Source organism: Mus musculus, chromosome 2, assembly GCF_000001635.26.
Source record: "Mus musculus strain C57BL/6J chromosome 2, GRCm38.p6 C57BL/6J".
NCBI classification, from domain to species: Eukaryota; Metazoa; Chordata; class Mammalia; order Rodentia; family Muridae; genus Mus; species Mus musculus.
Window position 1 is genome coordinate 179849106 of NC_000068.7, and position 13066 is coordinate 179862171.

Here is a 13066-nt window from a genome sequence, read left to right on the forward strand (position 1 = left end):
ACCCACAATTCCCAACCCTGCTAGAGGCTTACATGAGGGTACAGAGTGCTAGCCAGACCCATGCCTGATAGGCCCACTAGCTTGGTCTCTTCAGGAAATATAATCCCTAGGTGATCCTACTAAGCTGTGCCCTGTGATGAGAGCATGGGAGGACCTCACTAGACAAGCCTTACCCCAGGAAGGGTAGGATGGATGAGATCACAGAATCCTCTGCTGAAGATATCAGATATAGGCATTTAAAAACACGGGACACCCAGGTAACCTTGAAGAAGCCACTCCACACGGCTATGCCCTGAGCAACTCTCAGATACATTACAAGGTTACCCCGTGTTTTTTTTTTTCCCTCATTATTTACCTAGCTTCCTATACTTTATCTGCCAGCCCCAGCCCTGGAGTTCCGGCAGCGATCCTGAGCTCTGCAGAGCACTGGGTAAAACAGAAGCAGGTTTTTCTCAGAAACCCAAAGCAAGCAGAGCCAGGGCAGGCTGTCTTCCAAGGAGCCTCTGCTCCCCAGGCTCCACGGCCCCTGTGAGAGGTCAGTCTCTCCTCTGACTAAGGCAGGAGGGCAAACATTTATCACACTCTTCTCCGTTGGCAGAGGTTGTCATTGTTCCTGTCTCTGGGGGCTGCTGCTTCAACAAAGCGATTGCATTTTCAAATGATTGTCTTTCAGGATGGGAAGACACTGGCGAGCCCAGTGTCACCGGAGAGAACGGGATGTAACATTATTTCTGTGGAACCTCGGGCAGCTCATCCCAAGGCAGTCCCTCGAGGGGCAGGGGCAGGCAGTGGGCAGGCAAATTAGCTACAAGGAACCGAAGAAACCGAATGAGGGCAGCCAAGGGCACATCTTGGAGGGGCTGGAGGGAAGGCGCAGCTCAGCTGGGGTGTGTTCTCATTAGCACAGAGGCAGGTGGCCTCTCATCCAGGACCTGGGGCTTAGCTAATGGGCCTGAAATTCTCCTGGCCTTCACTCTCACAAACCAGGCTTCCCACACCTTCTTTTAAAGCAAACAGAAACTAAATAAATAAATAAATAAATAAATAAATATCAAACAGCATGTATAGCTGGCATTGACTCATTAAGACAACAGAAACAGCAAGTTGCCTCAGCACATCTCCGAAATTCCCATAAGCCACTGAGCCTGCAGATGCAAACAGTGGGTCCTTCCCAGAGCCAGCCAAACAACAGAAGCCCTCACAGATCTGAGCCCTGCTCTCAGGCTGCTCACAGCAAGCCATCCAAGGTCTGAGCGTGAGTTCTGAGTGACTTTCAGGGCTCCCGGAACTATGAAATCTGTCTCTGGTCCCTGAAGGAGTCACGTATTCAGACCAACTATGGGATGAAGCCAGATGATGTCACATTAACCTGGCGCCTCCTTCCTCCCCAGACCCCAGCCACAGGCAAGGACGTGGCGTCCCTTGCTGTAGCACAGTCCCTGGGCCCTGGAAATTGTCTGCAATTTCTCCTCCTCCATCAGTAAATTACAATAATGGAAGGGTCTTTGTAAGAGAAAGGAAAGCTACTGTCGGAAATTAGTCATTATTCTCTGGAAAGATGGGCTAATGAGAGGTTTCAGATATGCGTCCTAATGGAAAACAAATGGGAAAAGATTAAATATTGACTAAGCCGGCAGAGAACATTGAAGGGTGGGGTTTTCTCAGGGACACTCATGAGCTGCCTGGGGTCCCACAAGCAGCCTGGGGTCCCCTCAGTTTCCTCCAGAGCCTCAGTCTTCTCTCAATTGTAGGAATTCACTAGAAACGTCTTTTTGCCTAAATTATGGGCTCCTTGAGAAAATACATACTCTCATGTAGAGTAGAAAAAAATATAGCCACCACCACCCTTCACCTGGCTCCCACAGTAGAATCCTCCAGACCAGGAGGTAGGGTCATCGGTTCAACCACAGCCATGTTAAGGGCTGGCCAGTATCACCTGTACTCACCTATGTGTATGTGTCTTTCTTTTGTATGTGTACCTATGTGTCTGTTGTATGTGTCTGCGTGCATATGTCTGTCTGTTAGTGTCTAGGTGTTTGTGTCTGTGTGTGTATATTTCTGTGTATTTATGTTTGTATATGAGCCTATGCATGTATGTATATGTGTGTGTATGTTTGTATGTGAGCCTAAGCATGTATGTGTATTGTGTGTCTATGCTTGTGTATGAGTCTATGCATGTATGTGTGTGTGTGTTTCTGTACACGTCTGTGCCTATGTGTGTATATCTGTGTATGCCTACGTTTGTGTGTGACCCTATGCATGTATGTGTGTGTATTTGTGTAGGTGTTTGTGTATAAGCCTACACATGTATATGTGTGTGTGTATGTGTGTCTGCTTGTGTAGGTGTTTGTGTCTGTGTGTGTATATCTATGTATGTCTGTGTCTGTATGTGAGCCTACGCATGTATGTGTATATGTGTGTGTCTGTTGTGTAGGCGTTTGTATCTAGGTGTCTGTTTCTATGCACCCATGTCACTCTGTGACCCCAGCCATTAAGACACAAAAGACCTATAAAAATGTATGATATACTATAAATATGATGTGATATAAATGCTCTCATGGGCTCGTGGAACCTTTGGGATAGATATGGAACCGGGTATAGGAAGAAGATCACTGGGTATAGGCCTTAAGGCGTGAAAATCCAATCCCATTTCCTGTCTGCTACCCACTTCCTGTGTCATGAAACCTGGGGAAAGCCAGGAGTCTTGGCTGCGTTCCTTGCTCCCAGAGCTGCCTGTCTCCACGGCCACCCCTCCCTCTATCACATACCATGCAACCATGAGCTGAAAGTAACTCCTCTTCCCCTAAGTTCCTTCCTGTCAGCTATCCAGTCAGTCGAGCAATGAGGAAAAGAAAGACTACATACAGACCCTTCAGGGAACCCCCTCCCAACACCCTTTTATAGCCACAGTCCTTCCCCCACCTCACCCTCACCCTGGCAAACCCTGTCATGTTCTTCTCTCTGTGTAGATGGAACCACATCTGGGGTTGGCACTTGCACTCAGCCTGAGACCCGGGAGGGTCATCCAGGCCATCACATAGACCCCAGGGCAGAGGTCCATAATATAAGCCACAGTTTGTTAGCTGGCTATTGTCTGGAAAGTGTTGTACAGCTTGAGACCATCAAAACGAAGCTGCTAAGCGGGAACACATAGGTAGAACGTTTGCGAACGCAGCTTCGTTTCTCTGGGATAAAGGTCCATGGAAGGAGTGCCAGCTCGTACAGCGTGGGAGCTCCCATCTCTGTGACACAGTCCCTGGCAGTATCTCCTTATATGGAGGAGAGCTTTACTAGGGCTCTCCATTTCAGGGAGTTCAGCCCATGGTTGCCTGGCTCCGTGGCTGTGAGTCTGAGGGGAGGCTAAAATCTCATACTGAAAGAGCATGGCAGCTGGCAACAGAGTAGCCAGGAACAAAATATACCCCTCGAATACACACCCCAGTGACATACTTCCTCCAGTCAGTCCCCACCTCTGGTTCCCACCACCAATACTAATAACAAAGCCTTCCAGCTAGGAGCCCACTAAGAAATGGATGGGCTGGCAAGGTCGAAACATCGGATCTGATGGCCTCACAGTGCGCAGATCTGCCTCAGCTCGAGCCCTTGCAATCCTTCCTAGGAAAGTACAGCATGTTGTCACCCCCTCCCAACAGCACCCCTTGCTGAGGACCTGCCTTTAAGGCAAGGGTCTTTAGAGGACACTGGGATCCAGGGATACCATTGTAAGCAGTGGATGAGGTTGTAAAACACTCCCATGCCCTTCCCTTCCTCTGGGAGCTGCCCCCGTGCTATGTCTGCCATGGTGAAACGGCAGGCACCTCTGCATCCATTGCCAGCCTCTGTGCGCAGCTGTGGGCGGGCTGTGCACAGAGATGTTCGCTACAGTCAGAGAGTGTGTTTCCCTAATGACAAGTGACATGCAGCATCTTGTCCCGTGTCTCTCGCCATCTGTGCACCCTCTGCAGTGACCGCTCGTGTCTCTGTCTGCCTCTAATTAGATTGTTCTCAGAGGTGCATTGAGAATTACTCCCCCACACAGCCCACAGTCCCCTTGCCTGTGTCACTGTTGTGACAGCTGTAGGTGTGGGTGTTGGGATGGATGGTATCTGGGTTTTCTCCCCGTTCCCTTACGATGTGGGAACTGTGAACTCCTGGAGATGGGACGGTGCTCCCGACCCAACGTCTGTGTGGAACCCAGGGGCTCTGCTTGTCCAGGCTTAGTACTCTGCAGCCACCACGTGATCCTGGTACGGCCTAGGGTGAGCTTTTTATCTTACATGCTGATAAAACGGAAATAAAACCACCTACTTTGTGGCTGAGGAGGGCTAGACAAGAGCATCCACATTATTTCCTAAACCTTGAGTCGCTTTTGTTGAATTTAACATCACTTCAGAAATGTAGGAAGATATATTTAAAAGCCAGCTGACCTTCCTGCTGTGTGCCAGCGGTCCTTTGAGAGCCTACATCAGGAGTCCTTACCCTCGACACTCAATGGGCCGCTACGGCCTCCTTCCCCCTCAGATGAGAGTCTTTCTGGAGACACACACACACCCACTGGCTGGAAGTGAATTACAGCAACATTGAGGCCTGGGAGGGGTGTTGGCCACAGAACCTCTGTCATGCTTCTGGCCAGAAAGCCCACAGCCAGCTCACAGCATCTCAAATGGCCCGAGCAAAACCACATCTTGACTATGTCTTAACTCACTGCACACCCTGACCCCTTGTAGCAGTGTGGAGATACCCACCCCCGCTATGAATTCTGAAATTGGTGTCACGTAAAAAATATTAAATAGCAGAAGAATCTACAAGTCGGAGTGAGAGAAACGCTCATCTGTACAAGGCAGGGCTCCGGCTTGAATAGATTATTCTATTAGCAAGCCCCGTATTTATTTATTTCATTTCTGCGCCGGTGGAAGTCCCCTTAGATTAATGCCACGGCCTGGTGCACAGATGGCACCAGATACTTGAAAGTCATCTGAATATTAAGAATTTAAATCTTTAGCCTCAGTGATTTGAGCAGAAAGCCAATTATGGGGCTGAATTAGTTTTCAAATTAAACTGCAATTTAAGGCTTGTGAAATTAATCCTTTAAGGCATGTGGCAGCGTGGTACACGGGCTCCAAGGAAGAGTGGAGCCTGGAGTCCTCTGTGCTCTCCTGCTACTTACCAGTGCGTTCAGAAAGGAGGTGCCGTCACCCTCCAGGTGAAAGGCAGGCCACACCCCTGAGCTCAGAGAAAAGATGGCTCATTTGGCTTGCCTGGCTGTGCTCACAGGGAAAAATCCAAGTCTTTCTCCAGGAAGGGGTAGGGAACTGTGGAGGCCTCCAGAGAAAGCTCTGGAAAATCAGCTTCCTTTTCAATCTCTGCCTAGCACCCAGGCCAGCACAAATGTGGATCAGGTGGGCACTCCCTCCACGGGGCATGGGGGTGGCTACGAGCCCTGCCATTGTGCTGGTGGTCTGGCTTTGCAGTAAGGCAAACAGTCAGCAATTCTCAGAAGAGTGCCTGGGAGACTGCAGTCATCCATGTAACCTCAGACTTCACCGAGTGGGAGAAGGAAGGGGTCAGCAGGGGATGCTGGCCACCATCTTGCCATTCACAACACAAGGAGGAGGCGTGGCCTCCCTGGCCCCATGCTGCCCACTGGAATGGCATGGAACTCAGAGCCCAGATCAATCTTCTCCACACTAAGACTCAAAACACCTTCAGCTCCAGCTTCCAAAAGCAGAACCTAAGACTTGAAGGGGAGACACAGCAGCCAGCCCGTGTACCAGGGAGATCACAGCCAGATTCAGACAGGATCTGAGCTCAGAGCCCAGCCTGGCCTCTAAAGCTACCTAGGCCACCCAGGCACATGTCACATAAAGATCACAGCCTCCTGTGCTTAGTCACTGCTGTCAATATCAAGCCCTGTCCTGCCCTATCCTCCCACGTAGTCACCATACAAGCTACAAGGCTAGACCCCCCCAAACTTAGGTCCCCACAGGATGGGAGAGCACGGCCTACTTTAAGAACAGGGATCAGCTTTACACACATTGCTCATCAGGGCAAATCCAAGAAGGGAAGAGGAAGCGGACTCACCAGTGAGGACAGAGGCGAGCAGAGTCTGGAGGGGTGTGACCATGAGCCAGGAACCCTTGGACCTAGAGACCACCTCTAGCAACTGAAAAGCTGGGGTCTCAGGAGGGAAAGTGACACTGGCTGCGAGCATAAACACTGTATAAGCCCCAGTCAGGGACACTTTGTTACAGTAATCCCTGAAGACAAGCACAGAGCCCTGTCAGGAATGCCCTGGAAACCCAGCACTTACTTCCCTCCTATTCTGGAACCTTCCAAGTAACCTGGAGCCAAGGTTATTGGGCCAGGACCATCATCTGTGCATCTCTAGGCACCGTGTGGGAAGTTCCCAGGACTCAGTTTCTTCCCACCAAACCTGGAGGTTCCTCGGCAGGGTCAGTGTGCCGCTCCAGGGCTGTGACTGTGGCTCGTCAGCCTGGACTCCTCAGCCCTTTGGTTCCCACCCACCCCAAGCCTTCTTGCTTTTGTGTCACTAGACAAAGTACTTCTAATCATGTGACTTTTGAGGCCCAGTGAAAACACACTAAATAAAAAGTTCCAGGATAAGGCATAGGCTAGTGCCAGGGATCCGGAGCCCTATGGCTGACACTGGCTGGCCATTGGCCCTGCCCCTGGTCTAGATGGGACAAAGCCAGGTGGGCCCAAGCAAGGACTGCAGGGGGCTGCAGATGAATGTGGAACATTCTCTAGGTTCTCCCTCAAGGCTCCCTCTAAATGTCTCATGCACCCCAGCTGAGTAAGACCCAAGCAGCCTCTCTTACAGGATCCAGGCACTTGACCTGCAAAAATGCAAGCAAGGGTCTGGAGAAAAATGTGTCCTGTCTGTGTCCTCCCCAGGACACTGCCTATGGTCCTCCCCAGGACACTGGCAGCAGCCATAATTCAGGACATGGTCTCCCAGCAGCTCAAGGCCATGCATCTGTCTGTGGGATTCAAGGGTCCTGCAGAGCAATAAATTTGCCCACTTCCCTGCTGAGACCAATAAATCCGGCTCACTGAACACTCTGTAACTCAGTTGTGCAGAACTCAACGCACTCCACTGGGGAAGCAAGAAAACACCATGCTACGAGGGGTCATGATGACATTCATACTCCGTCCCCAAAATCTGGGAGACTGTGGTCTCCTGTCACTCAGGAGACAAGAGACAGCCCCAGGCAACCCAGCAGCAAGCTCTTCTCTAAGTCACCAAGGACACCTGTCTCCTCCTGACTCTCCCTCCCAATGTGGGGGCCATGATGTCCTATGGGTGCCTGGGGAGATAGCATCTTTGAGATGTTGATGCAGCCAGCAACTGCTTCCAGGCTCCTGGACTTTTTGAGGTGCTTCTGTGTGAAAGGGTACTGTGCAGTATTTTACAAGTGAAACATGTTTTTGAAGCCCTGTAGAAGGACTCTTTGAAGCTGTTTCTCCATACACTATTTGGGGGGGGGGCCAGATATGGATCTCTACACATGAGTTATGCTTACAGCCTGGGCATGAGGCAATGCAGACCCAGCCCACCCTGTAATGCAAAGATGTGTCTGTGCCCTGCCCCCACAGCCACTGCCATCCTGTGTCCTGGCCCTCTCTGCTCTCTGCATAGCCCTGGACATGAGACCAGATGAGCGCACTTCCCTTCCTGGCTTCCATGACCACCCTTGCCACAGTTTTTCACGGAGCATGTGCACAACTGTCCTGGACTCCTCACTGTCCCCCCGGGGATGGCTGTGAGCCCAGGTTACATCCATCCACCCAAATTCTAAACATCAGGGTACAAAGGAATAATAGTACTCACTGTGGGACACATGAACAGTCAGACAGACAGAGAGAGAGGGAGAGAGAGGCCAAGAAGGGGAGAGTCGAAAAGGGTAACCACCTCTTAGGCTTGAAGGATAAGCTGACACTCACAGGAGGCAAAAATGGCAGAGGCTGCCCATGAGCCTGCCCCTCAGACTATCAGATGTCCTCAAGGGCCTGCTGCATGGACAAAATAGAGGCCAATGGGTGTAGGACATCCGTGGGCAACAGGAGGGAGGGACTCCGCATCCAGGGCAGCTTTCCAGGCCTCCTCCTCTGCTTTCTCTCTGCACCTTTCAGGAAGAAAAACTAAACCTGCAGAGCCCCTGCTCTGCTCTAGGGCTGGGAATGTTCCTGGGTTGTTTCCATAGCAACCCATGGCCTGCTTCTTCCTTTTGGCTCAAAGTGTTCAAGCCTGGAGCATCCTCACCTCACCCTAAGGGCTGGCGGTGAAAACAGCCAGGTCTCCTGATTTCCAAACCGTGGGTTAGGCTTTAGGAGCTCTTCTCTCTTCCTCAGGAACTTCAGTCCCCACTCCCCACTCTGCTGGCCTCTTCCTTCCCTCCCTCCCTCCCTCCCTCCTTCCTTCCCTCCCTCCTCTATCCTCTCTCTCCAGGGTGGCTGTCTGGACCTCACTCAGCAGGTGGTGGACAAGGGGCAGTCCTGGCACCAGGTTCCCAGACTCTGGCATCCCACATGGAATACTGCGGAGGAGCTGAGAACAGAATGCCCCCCCCAGGTGGCACTGGGCCCCGGGGCCTAAAGGAGGAGAGGGCAGGGAGAGAGGGGGCGCTGGATGGTTCCCACATGGGCGAGAGTCCTTGGTCAGGTCCATGGCTGGAGCACAGGATGGTCTTCTGGCAGGAGGCTAGATGCGGCTCATTAAGAGAAAGCTTATCCCATCATTCAAGCATGGCGGGCCTTGATGAGCAGAGACAGTCTATGGTTTTAGAGCTTTATTGTAGAAAGGCGGGGAGAAAGAAGAGAAGGTAGAAAGAGAGAGAGACCAGCCATGGCCACATGGAGAGAGGGGGAAAGGGAAAGAGAGGAGAGCTAGAGAGTAACAAAGGTGAGAGCTTAAAGAGAGCGAGGAGGGGCCAAGCAGCCCCTCTTATAGTGGACTGGGCTATCTTGCTGTTGCCAGGTAACTGTGGGGAGGAGCATTATAGTCAGGTAACTGTGCGGGTAGAGTATAGCCAGAATACCAGAAGCTTAGGACATTGTCTGCGTGACTGAGTCACAGAATTATGGACAGGAACCTGATTCTGGGAACATGGCTCGCCTTTCCATCCCTTGTAGATTTCTCTGTTGGGTCACCAAAGCAAGCGCCATTCAACCAAATTAGGCTGCCTATCACAGTCCCACACTTTCTCTCTCCTCCTTCCCTCTCCTCTCTCCCTTCTCTCTCCCTCCCTCCATTCCTTCTTCTCCCTCCCTCCTTCCCTCCCTCCCCATCTCTCCCTCCCTCTTTTTCTCCTTCCCCAACACACATTTTATCATCTGATGCCCAAGTGACACCCATTCACTCTTAGAAGAAAATCACCAGATCCTGCCTAGCCTGCCAGACTCACTCAGCAGCTGCTACAGGTTGTGTGGTCATGTGTCAGTCTCTCTCCTCGCTGTTACACATTGTTACTTTAAAGCCCAGTGTTGGCCTCAGTGAACCCAGCATAGAAGCCTCAAGTGTTCTCACCAGTCTTTGTCTCAGACCCGTCCTAGTTTACATAGTAGCCAGAACCCCTTTGCAAACTTGCCCAACGAACTCCTTCCTCTGCCCTCCTAGATATGAACTGCTCTCCTAGATATGAACTTCGTGACAAGAGGATATATTTTCCAGCTAACTATGTTTTGAGCTCACTACAGATTCATAACTATGGCCTGTCCACTCTGCTCCCCCAGCAAGGGCCACTCCTCCCCAGGGCCTTTGCTTCTCCAACCAGGGTCTACATCCTCTCCTATCCCAACTCCTCTCTCAGAACGCCTCTTCTGCCTCCTCTGCCGACCACATTTTCGTCAGTTCATTTTGATCTTACTGTGCAGCCTAGGCTGACCTAGAACCTGGCCAATCTTGAACTTGTGGCAATCCTTCATCCTCAGCCTCCTGGGTGCTGAGATCCCAAGAGTGTCCCACTGGGGATGGTGGCAGTCCACCTTCCCACTCAGCTAACGTGTGTATCTTTTTGTGAACATGGGCCTCCCTTATTCTTAGGAAACACTGTTCATTTGCAGTTCAGTGTCTGCTGTCTGTGGTGCTTCTCTCAGTATCCGTGAGAATGGGTTAACAGTTCTCTGCCTGACCTCGTTCATAAAGCTGAGCGCAGGGCATGACACCCGGCACGCCACAGTCAGTAAGTGTAGCATGCTCGTCTCATTCACACAGTGGAGTAGTACTCAGTTATAAAAAAAAGAGGGAAGTTCTGAAATTCTAGGCTCCGTGAACAAAGCCAGACACAAAAGGCCACAGATCATGTCACCTTGTTACATGAAGCACCCAGAATAGGCAAATCTGGAGAAACAGAAATCAGACTGGAGCCTGGAAAACTGGGAGAAAGGATAAGGAGGGAACTGGTGATGGGTGTGCCTTCTCTCCGGGGTGAGGATTGCCTTCTGCAGTTACAAGGTGGAGGTAGCTATTTTCAATTTCATGAGGATAAAAACCCTGGTACTGTTGTTTGTTTGTTTGTTTGTTTGTTTGTTTGTTTTCAAGGAAAACTTTATATGTGTGATATTTATGTTTCAGTAACAGCATCTTTACGGAGTCCCTCCATTTACACCCTCCAGCAGTACATCACTTGGAATCATTTGGTCCTCAGGAAGCAGTCTTGCCCGAGGACTCTGTCCCCAGTCTCTGTCCCTGCAGCTTAGGATGGTAGCAGTCCTGACTCAGGGCTGGTCCTGCTACCAGCTCCCCAGAGAAGTGGAAAGGCATTTCCTGTTCCAGGTTGGCTCTGTCCTCTACAGATTAAGGGACAGTGCAAACAATGTCAGGGAACCATGAGCTTAGGAAAACTCCCTCAGGTGCAGGCTGAGGAGCCTAGACCACACTGTGGAGAAGGATGCTGTAGGCTCAGGCCACTGTGTCGAGAGCCCTGGGTATGTGGCAGGGGCAGGGGTCTGGGAGTCAGACCATCCCCATCTGACCTGTTGTCTGTTCCAGGTACATATGTGATGACCGTCACAGCCAACGATGCAGATGATAGCACCACAGCCAATGGCATGGTGAGGTACAGAATTGTCACCCAGACACCCCAGAGCCCATCCCAGAATATGTTCACCATCAACAGTGAAACAGGGGACATCGTGACCGTGGCAGCAGGCCTGGACAGAGAGGTGAGATGGGCGGGCTGTGAGCTGTGTGGGAGCAGCTAGCTCTGTGATCCAAAGGGACACATGGTTAGGGATCCAGGTGATGTTCAGGGTTGGCTACTGCTTAGTCTTGCCTCTCTGAGTGGGTCAGCAGCTGACACCTGTGAGTTCCCCTAGCGTGCTCAATGGTATGTGTAACACATCAGGGATTCAGAAAAGTGGGGGTGAACTGCCCAGTTCTCAGAGTCCTGTCACCACAATACTCTAGGTTCGGGGAAACTTGAAGCCTGCCTCCCTGAGCTGGATCACCATAAGTAAACCCTCCCTGACATAGCAAGCATAAGTGATGGGTGTTTCTACACATCAGGCCTGCCTGGACCATCAGAGATGCTCATTTACCCAGACAGGGTCCTGTGACCTGGGATACATATGAGAGAAGGTAGACCAGCCAGAAATAGAGCTGATGGCCTATCCCTGTCCAGCCCACTTTCAGGGTCCTGGAAGACCTGATAGTCCCCAGCCAGCAGCATCAGGACAATGTTGTCTGCCCTCACCACAGACTGGCTTCCTGTGCACCCTGTGTACCCTGTGACCACAGAGGCTGGCAACACTGGAGACCAGGATGGAGACCTGCTCAGCACAGAGGCACCCACTGGGGCTCCTTTGTAGAAGTATGGCCTCAGCTTCCTGCAGTACTCTGTCTTGGTAGCCCCAGGCTGTCCCCATTGCAAGCCAGCAGCTCTGGAAGCTCCACAGTCTCCCTCTCCTGGTCTGCAGGGCCCTAACAGGAGCCTGGGCTGCTCAACCAGAAGTAGGGGCTCCTGGTGATAAGCTATAGGAGGAGTTGCAAGAAAGTAGCATGTCTGCTCCCCAGGAGTGCCCACATCTGGGGAATCTGGCGGGTTTGAGATCTGTGAAGCACCTGAGGCCTTCAATTCCCATCTTGACTCTAAAACTCAGAGCTCTCTAGAAAATTCAAACTGTCCCTGACTACCTAAGTTTTAGAGCAGTGCACAAGGTGGTACATGACCTCTTAACTACAGTGACCCTCTGTAGTTATCTGTCAGGAGGGGAGGGGTATTGACCTTGAGGACAGTGTGGGTTCTACTCAGCTGAGACGTGACCTTCACTGGCTGTGTGACCACGGCATGTCAGAGGTCACTGAGTCCCACCGGACCTTCATCTGTGATGGAATGGCAATGCTGGTCTTTAGGCTTTAAGGATGGGGGGGGCATGCGTGTGTACATGCATGAATGCATGTGTGTGTCTACGTCTGCATCTGAGTCTCTGTCTGTGTGTACTTGATGCAGACAGAGAGGCATTAGGAGGTATCCTCATGCTGTGTACAACTGAGGTTGGAAGTTGGGGTGTGTGCCTTAGACATCCAACCTGTCCCAATACCTCTCCAAGGAGAAACTGGCATGATGGAACAGACCTCAGCCTCTGTCTCCTCCTCCTCCTCACCCTCCTCCTCCTCTCCCTCTTCCTCCTCCTCTTCCTCCTCTCCCTCCTCTTCTTCCTCTCTATCCTCCTCTCTCCTCCTCCTCTTCCTCTTCTTTCTCCCTCCTCCTCTCCCTCCTCCTTTCCCTCCTCCTCTCCCTCCTCCTTTCCCTCCTTCTCTCCCTCCTCCTCTCCCTTCTACTCTCCTGTCCCCTCCCCCCACCTCCTTTCGCTTCTCCTCCTCCTCTCTTCCTCCTTCCCACCTCCTCTTCTGGGGATGGTCAGGCACACCGTGGTGACCTGCTTTCTCCTGTCTTCTTCAATTACTCCAATTGCTAATGTCCAAGTCCAGCAAAATTCTCTTCTCTCCCCCATTTCCACCTCATTCTTCAGAAATGGAGCTGAGTTGTTGCAGAGGAAAGAATGCATGGACAGCAACTGAGCAGAGATGAACTAGGCCTCCACT

General features: G+C 51.4%; 1 protein-coding gene across 4 annotated transcripts in view; it reads left to right on the forward strand.

The window, feature by feature from the left end:
• Positions 1-13066, forward strand: part of Cdh4 (cadherin 4) — a 456955-nt gene that overhangs the window by 406683 nt on the left and 37206 nt on the right. For all 4 annotated transcript variants that reach the window (XM_030247044.1, NM_009867.3, XM_030247045.1 and 1 more), the window contains one exon: positions 11012-11184. In XM_030247044.1, the coding sequence (XP_030102904.1) occupies positions 11012-11184 (173 nt within the window). The remainder of the gene's footprint in view (positions 1-11011; positions 11185-13066) is intronic.